The 15,088-nt window shown below is 41.8% G+C and overlaps 1 protein-coding gene across 2 annotated transcripts in view; it reads left to right on the top strand.

Annotated features, from left to right (window-relative positions):
• The window catches only part of GORASP1 (golgi reassembly stacking protein 1), a 234,819-nt gene that overhangs the window by 190,927 nt on the left and 28,804 nt on the right, over window positions 1-15,088 (top strand). For both annotated transcript variants that reach the window (XM_069647745.1, XM_069647744.1), the window contains exon 7: window positions 1,806-1,935. In XM_069647745.1, the coding sequence (XP_069503846.1) occupies window positions 1,806-1,935 (130 nt within the window). The remainder of the gene's footprint in view (window positions 1-1,805; window positions 1,936-15,088) is intronic.

Below are 15,088 nucleotides of genomic sequence, written 5' to 3'. Positions count from 1 at the left end.
CCCTATTGTGGTAGTTTATAATTTCTTTTTATTTTCAGGAATAAATAATTGTACTTTTAAGGGCCATTTATGTTTAATGATTCTGAAGTTCCTAAAGGGATTAGTCAATTACTTTCCTCCAAATCCTTTTCTTGTCCCCCAAGTATTTCTTCCAAACCTACTCCCCTCTGCCCTGCTGCCTTTGCTGGTGTTCTTGATTAGTTTGATTTCAAGTTGCTTCATTGTTACCTGTCTGGGGTGCGTAGGCTGAAATGGTGTTTCAGGTAGTCCTTACTCCATTATTTTCAAAGGGGAAAGTTACACTCTGGATTTGTCCCTGGAGTTTGCCATGGTGGTTTGATTGTCCTCACCAGTAGATTCTCCCTCCTTTATCCTTCAAAGCTAGAGTATTTTTGATGGTTGGACAATTGAGAGCTCTCCGTTTTATGAGACCCAAGGAATTCTGAAAACTTTGCCTTTTCTGGGACCAGTAAAGCCACTCTCGATAATCACTAGGTGGGTTGTATTGTGGATTAAGACTTGCTAGCGCTTGCACAGGGAAAAATCCCCACAAGAGCTCAATGTACTGGTGTGAAACAAAGCAGATACTTGCCTTGCAGAGTGCTGTGCTTTTATGGGAACTTGTCAGATGGTGGCTTGGGCTTCTTTTCCTCACACATTTACAAAGTGTTACGGTTTGGTTTTGCTGGCTGTAGAGGAGGCTATCCTGTGATATCCAGTTTTGCCAGAAATGAATGCTTCTGTCCGAGCACGATCTATATGTGTAAAGAACCCATTGAAAGAAGTTCCTTGGCCTTAATGTGCCTTCTGTTGCACATGGAATTCCCCTTACAAATTACTTGTCGCCAACTGTCTGTTCCACTCGATTGTTCATAATCTGTTGTGGCAGTTCTAATGTCAGTGTGGGACTCTGGAAAATTGGAGGAAGGAGGTGAACTGAAGTCAAAGGGCCTTTGCTGCTCATCTTGTATGAAGAGGATGTCCATCCTGGCACAGAGCCTGATGATGCCGCAGAGCCCTTTGCTATGTCAAATTGTGGAACCAGTTTACACCCAGATGTTCAAAAAGATGAGGGGTCTTTGGAATTAATACATATCATTCGAAGGTAAGCAATTAATTCATCATGATGTAGAAAGTCATAAAGGTTTCAGGCCAAATATAGGCACTCCATTAATCCTGTAGTATTCTTTTTGTTTAAACCTGGGTTGCATGCTTAGCACCATAAGTAACAAATTAAAGAAAACGCCCTGACCATAACGGTAGCAATCGCCTAATGCTGCTGGCTAAACGCCAACATGAAGCCAATTTTGCAATTTACTTTGCTTTGTTTTTCTGCAAAGACCTGTTCTTTATCTGGATTTACCATCTAATCATGCAGTTTGAAAGTACATATCTAATTGTCCCATCTCTCTAAAGGATGTTCTGTGGGCTACTGCAGCTTAAAAGTGCTCTTGTGTGCATGTGGATCGTTCAGCATGCATTGGTTGAGATTGCTTTCAGATCAACAAAATGCATAAACAAATTGTAGCGTTTTTAGAATCTGTGCGGGATGTTTATTTTGTAATTATTTTTCACAATGCGATTAAGCATGATGTAGTTTAGAGAAAGTAAATGCTAATAATCGCAGTGTGCATTTGTAGGTTCATTATATTTTAGACTAGGGAATGCTATAACCTTACTTTATTGGATATGTATGCACACCCTTCCTTGTTAATGATGTCTCCAGTAAGTTACATACTGGATGCATTGCTTCTTTAGATATACTTCTGAAGTTAAGGACTTTATATTTTGTTTTGCTTTTAAAGGCCCCTCTTGTAGCTGCCGGCTCTCAGGTTGACCCTGCTGAAGTTGCAGATTTGGCCCAACAGCAGAACATTGGCTATGATATTGAAACCGCTCTTCTGCCACCGCCTGTTCAGAGAGTTATGGATCCAGGTATTTCCTGTAATTGTACACTGGTTTGCATTTTTTCTGGGGTTGGGCAGAAACCCGCTGTGAAAACTGATCTTGAACCATGCTTAATGTGCAAGGTTTTGCCTTGTTAACAGCTATTAACATTTTCTGCTCTGTACACTGAACGTTTTAGCAAGATGCGGCCCTGACCTCCATGCTCTGAAAAGTTGAAGCTCTATCCATTTTTCTTTTGTACATCCAACAGTGCATCAACTGGATATAGGCGTACTTTTCTCCGTCAAACATGTCTTGTAACGTATGGCATCCCCCCTTGTTGCCAGTCATCAAAGGAGGATTGTTTTTTGTGTCCTGGGGTGAATTGCAGGTTGTCGGGGGGCGTGTATGGGGAGGGGTAGGTGGTGATGAGGGACTTTTTTTTTTTTTTTTTTTTTTTTTTTTTTTTTTTTTTTACTGTGTAGTCCCATGTGTCTCCTATTGTCGGTTATTTTACTGCTATACATTTGAGGGGTTCTGTTTGATCTAGGTTTTCACAGCATTCCTTCCAGGTTCCCTCCTACAACCGCCCTGTCCATTGACCGCCATATCTTCTCCCCTGTCGTCCCTTTACCAGTCCCTGATTCGTGTTTGTGCCGCTATGTAGTATGCCCTGAAGTACGGCTCTCCCACGCCCCCACGGTAGGTCGGTATTCTCATTAGTATTGTGGCTACTCTCTGGTGTTTCTGGTTCCAGACAAATCAGTTTGCGATTTTCTGGATGGATCTGAAGAAGGTGGGTGGGCTGTAAAGTAGTTGCGGCAAGACCACCAGCTTTAGGACGTTAATGCGTCCTAGCCATGTCATAGAGGACCCCAGTCGATCATTTTAGTTTTGAGTTTCTCTAGGAGGGGTGGATAGTTCGCCCGGTACAGTTCTCCCACTGATTTGGTCAGTTGTAATAGCTCTATCCATGTTTAAACTGTTTTCTTACCGGAGATGCTTTTCAGTTTGACCTTGAAACCAGTATATAGGGGTAAACTGCTATCTGACCAACCTTCACAAAGCAAGCGAATGGCACTTCTGCTTCTGTAGATGCTGACATTCATTAAAGTTAACACCCTCCTTTTTAAGGAGGATAAAGCTTTTTCCAAACTGAAGTTGCTACATGCACCAGAATGCATATAAGCAGGTTTACTTTTAAATACATGCAAAAGGCTCTGGCTTGACAGTCAACCAGAAATGTCACAAAGGCAAAGACTGTGAGTATGGGAGCATCTGATTGTCTTCAGAACCACCTAATGTTTGTTCTGGGGGAAATGTGAATGCTATGGCCCCATATCCCCCCAGTCTTGGCTAAAACTTCAGTCTGTTCACTTTTAGTAGGACTATTGATTTTTTTTTTTTTGCACAAACCTAAACTTTTTTGCATTATTACTCTGCTGGAGTGGACCGATGCAAAAACCGTCTACGTGTGTACATGAGAAATATGCCTGTTTTTGTGCCACAGTGTAGCTGCATTTTCCTTTTCTCCAAGTGGTCCCAAATCAGTGACCGAGGGGGAATACTAATGTTCCGGATGTGTACTGAAGCTGATCCACCTAAAATGTATATGCCAGGCTTGCATGACACCTAGGAAGTTGCACAGAATTATCTGACAGGCTGGACACATGCGAGGGATGCAGTGCTGCAGGTGCATGCTTCTGGCATTTGAGCTGGGAGTGTAGCCGGTTAGTGCCCTTTCAGAGAGCTGTCTTTGAAACAGCCCCAAATGGTAGATGTGGAGGTTGAGGTTTTGCCTCTTATGGGTGTTTTAGGATAGAAAGGGGGTCTGGTGTGCATTGGGTACTGTCTTCAAATGATATACTAGTCCTGCAGCACTAGTAATCCTGGCTTTATTCTACTTGGTGGAACCACTGCTTCCAATGCTAGTGAAGCAGTTTCCTGTTCATAACTTTGACTCGGCTGAAAAAATGATTCCCCAGCTTATTTTTTACCACCATCGGGCCAAAATATTCCAGGCCCATTTGATGCATTCTGAAGAGACTTTGTACCTGAAATCAGCACTGAGCAAGGCATGGAGTTCAGAAGATAACTACTGTGCATGTGCCCATGGGAGACAACCAGTTATGGCTGGTGCTACAAAATGCAATGGGTGTTTTTAACTTTTGACATTACCCTATCCTTTGCTTGCAATATTATTTTTATTTTTATTTGTTCATGGTTCAAGTACAAAATGTAGAACCTTTACAAAAGTGATTTAGAAAAATAAAATATTTACATTAATTTACAGAAACATATTACTTTTTATAGCACAGCTTAAAAAAAACAGGATATCGCATCTAATGATTGGTATCCTCTAGTTTTTTAAAATTGAAAAGCTTTTTCTATGTACTTGCACAGACTGACCAATTCAAAAACCAGGGGCTTATGCGTACCTTGCATCATTCGCACCGAAAACGATTGCAAACAGTCCTCAAAATCGATGTTTATAAATTTCATCAATCGATTGCTTCGCATTGAATTGGTGTGGACATTCCAAAATAAGATGTTTAATAGTTTCAATGGGTTCATTGCAAGATGGGAAACTACATTTGATTTGATTATTTTCATCTTTGGTACCCCAATTAGCTGTTCTTTCCCTGGTATGATATAGGTTCATTCTGTACCATATGTACGCTTTTCTAGTATGGTTACATGGAAACAACAGAACATGGTCAAATCTTGGAATACGTTGTTTAACAAACATGCTATATTCTTTATACAGTTTGTATGAAGATATTCTTTCTATTGTTAGCCGCCAATCCTGTTCAAATAGCTTCTTTTTAGCATAACCTGGACGCCGATGGACATCTTCGATAGTAATACATAAAGACTTCAGCAATTGTTGCATTTTATGGTGGAATTGATTGAAGGAAGCCAAATTAGAGGAATCTAACATACCTTTCAAGTCTACATATAGCAAATTTTTTGGAGGATAATGAATTTTTACATAACTGCATAATTGCTGCCATTTCCAGCATCCAGATAATGCTACAAGCCCAGGCGAATCACTGCATTTGGTACAGACATTGGTAAATGCATGGCAGATTTAATCAATGACCCCTGTATAGAATCTACAGTTGCACTCAAGTCGCATAGGCACATATCGAGGGAGTATAAAATGACGCTTTCAATTTTTAACGTCAAAAAGTCAATCATTGGTGTTAATGAGAATTTACAGTATTTTGTGTAAATCCTTTTTAGCTGGGACAATAAAGGACGTGTCTTATTTCTAATGAAGTCCGTCCATGCTTTGATTGAATTTTGAGTAGTGAGATTGTATCCCAAATAAATCGCTCTTGAAACAATTGGAATTTGAGTTTTCATAATCTCCCATTGATATCCCTTGCTATTTTGTTTTGTGCCAAATTTCATAATAGCCGTTTTTGCGGGATTTGGTGTCAAATTGTGTGCGACTGCAAAGTTCTCAGAGTTGGAGCTTTGTTTGCAACCCAGCCGGAGTAGGGTCAAAAACAATATCATCTGCGAATGCAAACCATTTCATACGCAGGGAACCAATTTTAACAGACAACAGATTACTATGATCCCATTTCTTGTCAAGATCTGTAAGATATAAATTAAAGAATGTCGCCGCAAGGTTGCAGCCTTGCTTGAGCCCAATGGATGTTTTAATTGGCTCTGTAGTTCTGCCATCAAGTGAGATTTTAATTTTGTACAAGGTATTAGTGTGGAATTTAATGAACCAATATAGTAACACTGTAGGTATTCCCATGGCCCTCATTTTATTCCACAGCAGGTTACGTACCACATTGTCGAATGCTGATGACATGTCGATCATGGCCACATAAACTGAGCAAGAATTGTTTCCTCTTGTACCCTCTATCAAATGAGCCATGATAGCAGCATTCAAAGCAGTACTCATGCCCTTCCTAAAGCTTGTTTGGTATTTTGAATAGAGGTTATTTGCCTCGATAAATTTGTCTAGGTCGTATAGGAGGAGAATTGAAACCATTTTGCATCGGTATCAATCAGAGATTGGCCTGTAATTCTGTGGTAGGGCACGGTCGCCTTTTTTGAATATTGCAACAATATTTGCGGTAGTCCAAGAGGGGGGGGGGTAGAGCCGGTGTTAATAATAGCACCAAATTTGTTTTCAAAATTCCCGCCCAAAACTCAGGATCCGCTTTGTAAAGGCAAGGCAGAAGCCCATCAGGGCCAGCTGATTTAGAATAAGATAATCTAGAAATGGCCCATTTAGGATCTTCCAGTGACCATTCCAGATGAGCAATCCTACTATAACACAACTGTACACCTGGGACAGACAATTTTTGGGGAATATGATATTTTGCTGTTATATAATCATGCCATTTTTGATCTGATATGCAATAAGATGTGGCCAATGCAGCGCTCTTATCGCCGTTTTTAATTGTGCGCCAGATTGTGTGAGTGTCATATGATGATATTGCTCTTATCAGGTCACAGTTCTCCCTATTATATTTTAGAATACGAGCATGTCTGAGATTCGGTTTGTATGCCTTCAAAATTTGTAACCGCATGTTCCTACAACTCAATACTCCTTGGTCAGTTATTTTAAGTTGTCTGCCTTGTTTTTCTCTCATTTTAGAAGCTTGCAGGTAAAATCAAAGGGATGAGGATGGTTTTCCTTAATATACCTTTTACTAAAGAGAGCAAGTGCATTATTCAATTCAGAGTAAAGATTTATCAAAGGTGTCTTAATTTTGATATTTGACTGACATAATAGATGTATTTTATGCGAAACATGCTTAACAAATTGACACAGGCCTTGACTCCATCTAATGGAAACTTGGGGGCGATCAATCTCTACTAAAGCCAAAGCTGGCTCAGGAGTCAAACATTTACATTGCACTTTCAGCGTACAAGAAATCTGTGCGTGATCACTCGTTAGTATGCAACTGGTCTGTGTGGGTGACGAAAGAGAAGCAAGGATTTGAGTGGCGTATATGAAATCAATTGTCGATACTTTAGAACCCCGTGACCATGTAGTGACTTCATATCGTCACTTACAATCATATCCATTTCCCAAACATATAGTAAATCTCTAACTTTCGCACCCCTTCCACATGATATTTGGCAGGATTTGGATATTCCAAATACAGTTGGATCTGTACAATCACAATTAAAATCCCCCCAATGATAATTTCTAGGGATTGGTGTTTGCTGGTTGTTTTCCAGACAATCGTCAATTTCATCCAACATAGCATCAATCGTGACACTGGCGGGATTCCAGTATAGTGATATTAGAATTGGCGGGTGTTTAATCGAGAAAGTCTCTACTAATACACCCAATAAACTCACTGATTCCCAGATCCACTTTGAGTGTAGATTGACCGAATTGTTGACTGCTATTGCGAGGCCACCACTCGCTCGTCCTTGGAGAGGCTTCCTTGCAGACATACAATACGTAGTAAACCCTGGTATAGTAAAAGAGCTCATTTTCATGGTTTCCTGTAGTATTAAGATCGTCGGTTGATCCTCAGGCAATATTGATGAAAACCAACCCATACGATTGACATAACCACATGAATTCCATGAAAGGACTTTTAAAAAGGTACATTCGGGCTGCTATGAGGTAGAAGACGTGCTTTTGGACCCTAAAATAGCGGTAATCATTGGTTCCAGCCATGGAATACTTTTTGTCGAAGCTACCTGAGTTAGTAACGCATGCAAGTCACAATCGGCACTAAGATTAGATTTTTCATCGAGTTCAACAGACCCTGCGGTCTCAGCAAGAGCAGGACTTGAATATGCCAGGAAATCATTGGCGGTTGATTCTATTTCAAAAGTTGATCATTTGAATCCTTGGTTTTGTAACTCCTCACGATTGAACCACAGAAACTTTAGAATAGTCTCAGAGCCCAGACAACATATAGCTCTACAATTGTCAGTCTGGGCGATGGATACTCTCAAAATATCCCCTGATTTTACCATTCTCAATTGAGGAATACGTGAGAATAAGGCCATAATGAAGGATCGGTTAATGCGCTTCCCCGCAGTCGAGTTCCTGTCTCCCTCAAGGCCAATGAGGTAAGGTTTTTTCACAATGTCCGGTAGAATCTCACGTTTTTTTCTTCGATTGATGTAGGGAAAGTAACTTTTACTCCTGCCATCTGCGATGGAGGAGCCGGTAATGCAATAAGAGGTGTTTCTAAATTCAAAGAGCCATCAAATAAAGCCTTTCTTAGGATTTCCAATATGTCATGTTGGGAATTCTCGTCGATTTTCTGTTTCACAGGAGGTGGAGGTGTCCTTTCCACCTTAACCATTTTTGATGGAGTAGGAGGTAACACCTTCATTAATGTTTCAACTTTGAGCAAACCGTCCTGAAATGCTTTCCTCAATGTTTCTAGTGAGTCCTGATGGGACGTCACTAGAGCCTTCTCGGTGTTCTCAGGTAGAAATCTGGCAAGTGCTAGGCCATGTATCGAGATACGGTTAGGAGCAAAAGTAATGTTTGTTGCCTCACTGTCAGTTGTATGCCTCGTTTTGGGGGAGGCAAGGAGTCCGATGGTCGACTCTTTCGCTGGAAGAAAAATGTGGTCTTTCTTTTATTATTAGTGAAGGATAGGCATTACATTGCCCTAATACAATGTCTAATTGAGTGACTTTACCCTTGCCATTTACCATACATGAAGGCTTAGGATTGCCACTCTCATTCATTTTTAACGTAGTCCCTGAGCAACGTGGTGCCTCATGTACCTCAGTGCAGGCGGCACTATAATTTTTTTCATAGACAAATTGGACTGACTTGTCATATTCAGCTCATGATTAGAGCAAGCTTGTTAGAGTATGGCATCTTTCCTGGTCGTACAGCTTCTTCCCGAGATCGGAAAGTAGCTGTTTAAATTTAATTTAGCCTTTGGAAGGGAAATTGTTTCGGTCTCTTTGGCATCAATTCCAGATGCTTCTATTTCAGCAATATCCGAGATAATTTTCACCACTGTCTCAGTTGGAATAAGATTGTTTGTCAATTTCTTTGATTCCAGTTGCTTTTTAGCACTGGATTCAATTTATTTGGTTTTTGTAGGCAATTTTAGTTTCAAGCTCGGAGTCGGCACAAGTGCTTCCTGGCTTTCTTTTGATAGTTGCTGCATATCAAAACTTTCCTCGTCGGAAATTACTATCACCATTTCTTTTCCTAAAGTATCAGGACCATCAATTGACAATGAAGCCAGATTGTTAGCCACATTATTGGAAGACTTTTTTTTTACCATAGCTTCCTTCTCTTAGCATTTAGTTTCAGTGCTCTTATGTATGACTTTTTTGCACGACGTGATGAGGAGAAATTCTCTTCCAAATGGGAAAACTCTTGCTCTTTCTGCTGCTGCTCATTTAGTGCCTTCACTAAAATCGAGGGACTATCCAGGGAGTCAAATACTGGAACTAACTTGGCTAATTGGGAAGTGATTGTGAGGTTCATTGTCTCAACTGATGCTTTAAGTTCTTTTATTTCATGCATACAGTGGCAAAATGAAATAGGATGGGGGGGATACTTGTGGCTGGGTAGGAATAGATCCTACCTCCTGGTCAACTTGAGTTCCCTTTTCGAGTTGAGCAGGAGCCAGATGAGTGGATTGACTATTAATCAATCTTATGGTATCCGTTGCAATGATAAACCCCTCAATCTTATCCATTTTTGAACATAGATGGTGCAGAATCCCTTTTACATCCTTTAGTTCTAAATGGGTCAAATCATGCCCCTTATCCAGTAAATCAAGTATTTTGATAATCGCTGGAAAAGTGCACGGGGATTGCAATTCCTTCTCAACAGAGTCAATAGGACCCCCTGATAGATTGGTTTGAGAGGGCCTAATAAAAACATCAGCTGAGTCAGAAGAATATGATAAACGAGGTGGAAGTTCGTAGTTAATGTCCTGGTGAGAATCTCCATCAGGCTCATTAACAAAGCTTTGCTCACCTGGTAGTTGTAAGTTTGCCGGGTGATGCGTTTTTGATGGACCGTAAACATGGGGCGTTAGCAAACCTATGGCACGAGTCACCTGGTCATCTAAAGCAATCATTTTTCTTTTATGGTAATGCCATGCTTGTCGCTAGGAAGATGGTTAAACATAGGAGATTCCGAACAGCTTCCATATACGTCATCTGGGGGACGCCCTACATAGCTGATTGATTTCGTGTCACAGGGATGCAATGCGGAGAGAGGAGTAGATAAACTCTTTTTAGTGGCATGTACCATAACCACATGTGATGGAAGGTTTGGGCAATCAATGACCTCCCCAACAGTACCCGAAGTTAATACATCTAAATCTGCTGGTTCAATGTAAGAGGTGCGACCTCGACACACAAGCAAATCAATAGTAGTTGCTGTCATAGTCATGGCGCCCAAATCATTACATTTGCTCCGTAAACCCCCGGCCATAACAATAAGTACCAAACGTGTATACAGACAGGCGGCAGGGGAGATTGAGCATCGGATTTCACGCTACACAAGAAGAGAAAAATGTGAACTCACCGTGGAGTATTCAGCTTCTGAGCCTTTTAGATTTCTCGTGATCAAATATCGAGAACAGTTTTTAATATAGCTAGAGCAACACAACAAAGCATCGAACAGCAAACCGCACTACTTGGAGCGCGTACTTCGATGCGCGCGCAGCTCTGGTATTGTAGGCTTCTGGGAAAGGGGGCAGAGCCACCTAGGTAAACATAAATGTATACTATATTAGTAATATATATGAGTGCATATATCCATATAAATTAATGTAGGATAAAGTCCTTAAGTCTCTTTGCTGGAATGATGATTTAAAATACCATAGAAGTCCAAGCAGATGGGAATTGGAGTCCGTGAGCAGTCCGTGGGCAGCGTTTCCAACAGCAAACAGCGCTACTTGGAGCGCGTACTTCGATGCGCGCGCGCAGATGCGCGCGCAGCTCGGGTATTGTAGGCTTCTGGGAAAGGGGGCGGAGCCACCATAGAAGTCCAAGTAGATGGGAATTGGAGTCCGTGGGCAGCGTTTCCAACAGCAAACAGCGCTACTTAGAGTACTTCGTACCGCGTACTTTAGTCGCCCCATGAAATATTATTTCATGGGGTGACTAAAATGGATATTCAGGACTTTTCAGTGACGGAACAAAACCCAGGTGCATGTTGGTGCTTAATGAGTGACGAATCATGGGATTCTGTCCCTTTTCCCCAGGGAGCCTTTGCTTTTGAGCCTAGGTAGATGAGCCGAATACACAATAATCTCCCTAGGTGTAGAGGCAAGGTGGGACCTCACCAATAGGGACCTCCCCACTACTCCCCTGCCTCCTCTTGGGACAAGGACTCTCGTTCCGATGAGTAACTCACTCAACCCAACAATAACCCTTTTATGAGAAAACATTAGTCTTTATCTGCTACTGTGATACTGTGTGAAGACCAGTTGGTACTAGGATGAAGAAACCCAAGGGAGTTCTAATGAATGACCAAGACACAAAAGGACTTTGAAAGACGCAGAGGGAATACCCAGAGCAGTATCATAAGAGTAGGAGGCGAGGGTGAGCGACCCAGACGTTTCAAACCAGCTGGTGGAGTGGTGCTGGGGAACACAGGAATAGGCAGTTTCCCAAGCTAGGGAAGAGCAGTGAACAGGTGCTTGAGATGCCCAGTGCAACAGACTGGCTAGAGACTGAACTTTAGCTCAGTCCCTGAAGAGGAAGTGGTGGCGAAGCTGGGGAGAGCGGAAACCCCAACAAGAGCTGATGCCACATCCATGAACAACACAGGAATGCATGGAAAGAAGGAACAGAACCAGAGCCGTCCTGACCAGAGAGTGTTCACAGAAGGAGGAAGGTGTGAATCCGGTGACTCGGCCCCATTTATAAGGAAGGTAACTGGGAGACCTGGGGAGCGAGGCAAATATAATGCATGGCACAGTTATACTCTAACAAGGAACGAATAAAAGTATTGAGATACTGCCTCGTCCCAGTGAAGGGGATAAAATTTAGTGGCACAGAGAATCATTACTGGGCTCATCCTACTCGCCCCAATAATACAGCAAGTGACCAGGAAAGTGAGAATTAATACTGGATTCATTGTACTTGTCCCAGTGAGAGCAAGTGAACAGAGTATCGTACCAGTCCATGTGAGGCCAAATAACTAGAGGAAGGTTGAGAACTGTAACAATAAGAATATTTTTTCTATTTCTCAGAAGTTTGATATTGGAGAGACTTTTTTAAAGCCTTTGCGAAGTGAGTGAAGGAAACAAAAGGCAAGGAACGGCGAAAAAGAGGATCTTGGAAAATCGAAGGGTAAGCCAGGCAATCGGAAAAGTCCCCAACTCTACTAAATGAATGAATGCAACAGATGGCTAAGAACTAGCTGAAGATTCTATATTCAGGCTCGGGAGAAGGAAGTCTTTCTCTTGGGCTTTAATTGGGTACCCAGTCATTTTACCGAAAATAAATTGGCGCTAAGTTTTACTGAAACATAAAATACAGAATTTTAATTATATATATTATATAATTATTATATATTAATTATATATATAATGTGGGGTTAAAAGTATAGAAAAACAGGGGGGGGGCAATAAAGTGTCTTTCTTTGGAATTTTAACTTGTGTGAAATTTACCACTCTAATTTACCTTGGTAAAATCACCTTTAGTTGTCTTGGTGGTAGGGTCAGCATAGCTTAGTTTTGGACTGAGGACAGACTTTACTTTTGGACTTCACAAATTGACGACGAGCACCCTAATTAATTTTGTTAGGCAGGGAAACCCATAGACTGTGAGGCATTTTTCTTATTTTCAAAAAAAAAAGATTGTTGAAGTCCTATTCTCGCCTCTGTCTGATCCACCTTATATGGTGTGAGAAGTGGGATCCTTTGCAGCTGACAAACTGGGGAACCCTACAGTTTAGTAAGGTAAGCTCTAAAGCTTCTGCACCTACAGTAGCCACTGCTGAGTTGTTGAATTCGATCTCGACAGTAATGCTGAAATAACGGCAGCAGGTGAAAGGCAATTAATTCCTACAGGTTTGTGTCTCCACCTAAAGGAACATGCCACCAAGTTGGCTTCCAAATCAGGTTTGTCCTGGAGACATGGCCTAAATGATGATAATGGCTGGAGTCAATGATATAGGGGTGACGTGAAGGTACTATTGTACAACTCTGGGAGACAATGTTATTAAGGGTAGAACATTGCACAGGGAATTTTAGAAAAGGCATTATTCCCATCCCCAGGATGCTCAAGAACAGGAGGGAGACAGAGTTTTGCAAGAAGTCGGGGAAGCAGACAAAGAAAACAGAAACCACACGTCTCCTTCCCGATCTAGCCTTTGCACAACGAAATGACATATTAACGGAAGCCTTCCCAAGGGTAATATCTGAGGGGGAAAGGCCATAGTCAAGTTGGTCCTTAAATTTTTTAAAACTTTTAAACAAGGCTCTTCTCTATCTGGGAGATGTTACTCCAGAAGGGAATCTAAGATCACAATTGGTAGTCCCCCAGAGTCACAGGAGTGTAGTTTTGGAACTAGCACACACATTTAAAAGTCCATAAAACACAAAACCAGATCATACCATGACCTGTTCCCTTTACCTAAAAACTGCAACCACCCCTGTAACCCTAGTACCTTGGCAAACTCTCGCTAGTATGGAAGTTTCCTTCTGTCATCGCCATGGATATAATGGGACCCCTTGAACCATCCCAGCTGGGGAACAAGTTTATTCTTGTTCATCCGATATCCAGATGCCTTCGCATTATGAAACAATACGAGTAGCGCATTTCAAAACCTCTCATTCCCTTTCTATCAAGTAGAATTCCCTAAGGCGATCTTAATAGATCAAGGGACCACCTTCTTGTCCCGTTTTATGTCTGAGGTGAGAATTCTTACAGATAAACACTTCACCTCTGTATATCACCCGTAAACTGATGACTTATCGAACGCTTCAGTCAGATCCTGTAAAAGGATTCTAAAAATAAATGGTAGAAGTGAATAGCAAGAACTCACACTATGATCACATGGGTGCCTTTGCTGTAAGCAAGTCCCCTGAGGCATTTTTTGGGTTGGTCTCCCTTCGAACTTCTTTATGGTAGGGAACCACGAGACTTGCTCAGGGAAACCTTGGAAGAAGCTGGAGCTGTGCTAGCCATTTCCAAATGGCACAAGCCCTGTAACCTATCGCCACAGTTCAAGAGGTTGTAAGAAACACTTGGCACAGGCACAGGAAACACAAGACCCTCTATAACCAGAAGGCCTCTACCCGCTCCTTGTCAGTGGGCCAAGAGTTATTTGTCCTACCCACCTCTGACCATAAGATGCTATCAAAGTGGTTTGGGCCATATGAGATATTGGAGAAGGGTCCCTGTAATGATCTGGTTTCTGAACCTGACAGTAAACACTGGTGTATCATATCAAGAAGAGTGAAGGGTAGACCCTACTGAAAATGCCACTCTGTGGATGGCCAGCTTGCATATGGATTCGGGCAAGAGAATAATCGCATACCATCAGACTTGACCCCCACACAGCAAGAAGACATCCGAGATCTAGTTTCTAGATCAAGTTCATGACTCCATTTTTGGCTTACTATACAAACTCCCCATGGGAAGGTAGTGAACCTTAACCCTACCGGATTCCTGAATCTCAAAATGAAGTCATGTGAGGTGGAAAACCTGCTAGAGGCTGATATTGTCTTCTGAGAGCCCATGGTCTTCAACAATAGGCTTGGTGACAAAGCCAGATAAATCATGGAGGTTCTGTATCGATTTTTGGAAGCTGAAGTCAAGCTCAGTTCGACAACTATCCAATGCCCCAATCGATTGTTGGGCAATGCCAAATACATCTCCACTATAGGAAAGTAGCTCTCAATCCTTCCAACGTGGAGAAAACTGAGGTTTCTCCCCTTGGTGGGGGTGAGGGGGTTATTTCAATTCAAAGTACTACCCTTTAGGTTGCATGGGGCCCCAGCAACTTTCCAACGCTTGATACTGTTTCGCAACCAGTTTGCCATTCTGTGGCACATGGTTTGATGATATTGCAATTCATAGAGACCTGGGAATTAGATTTATCGCTAATTCCACCATTACTGCCGACTGAATAACTTAAAAATGCCAAGCCTCAAAAGCTGGTCTGGGATAAGCAAGGCCAAGACTGTTTTTTATACCTTAAAGAGCATATGTAGTGAGCAAGGCCTCAAGGAACCCAACTATAAACTGATATAAG

Source organism: Ambystoma mexicanum, chromosome 2q (assembly GCF_040938575.1).
Source record: "Ambystoma mexicanum isolate Mex_15411 chromosome 2q, UKY_AmexF1_1, whole genome shotgun sequence".
In the NCBI taxonomy this organism is placed as follows: Eukaryota; Metazoa; Chordata; class Amphibia; order Caudata; family Ambystomatidae; genus Ambystoma; species Ambystoma mexicanum.
This window is presented reverse-complemented; position numbering and strand designations above follow the sequence as displayed.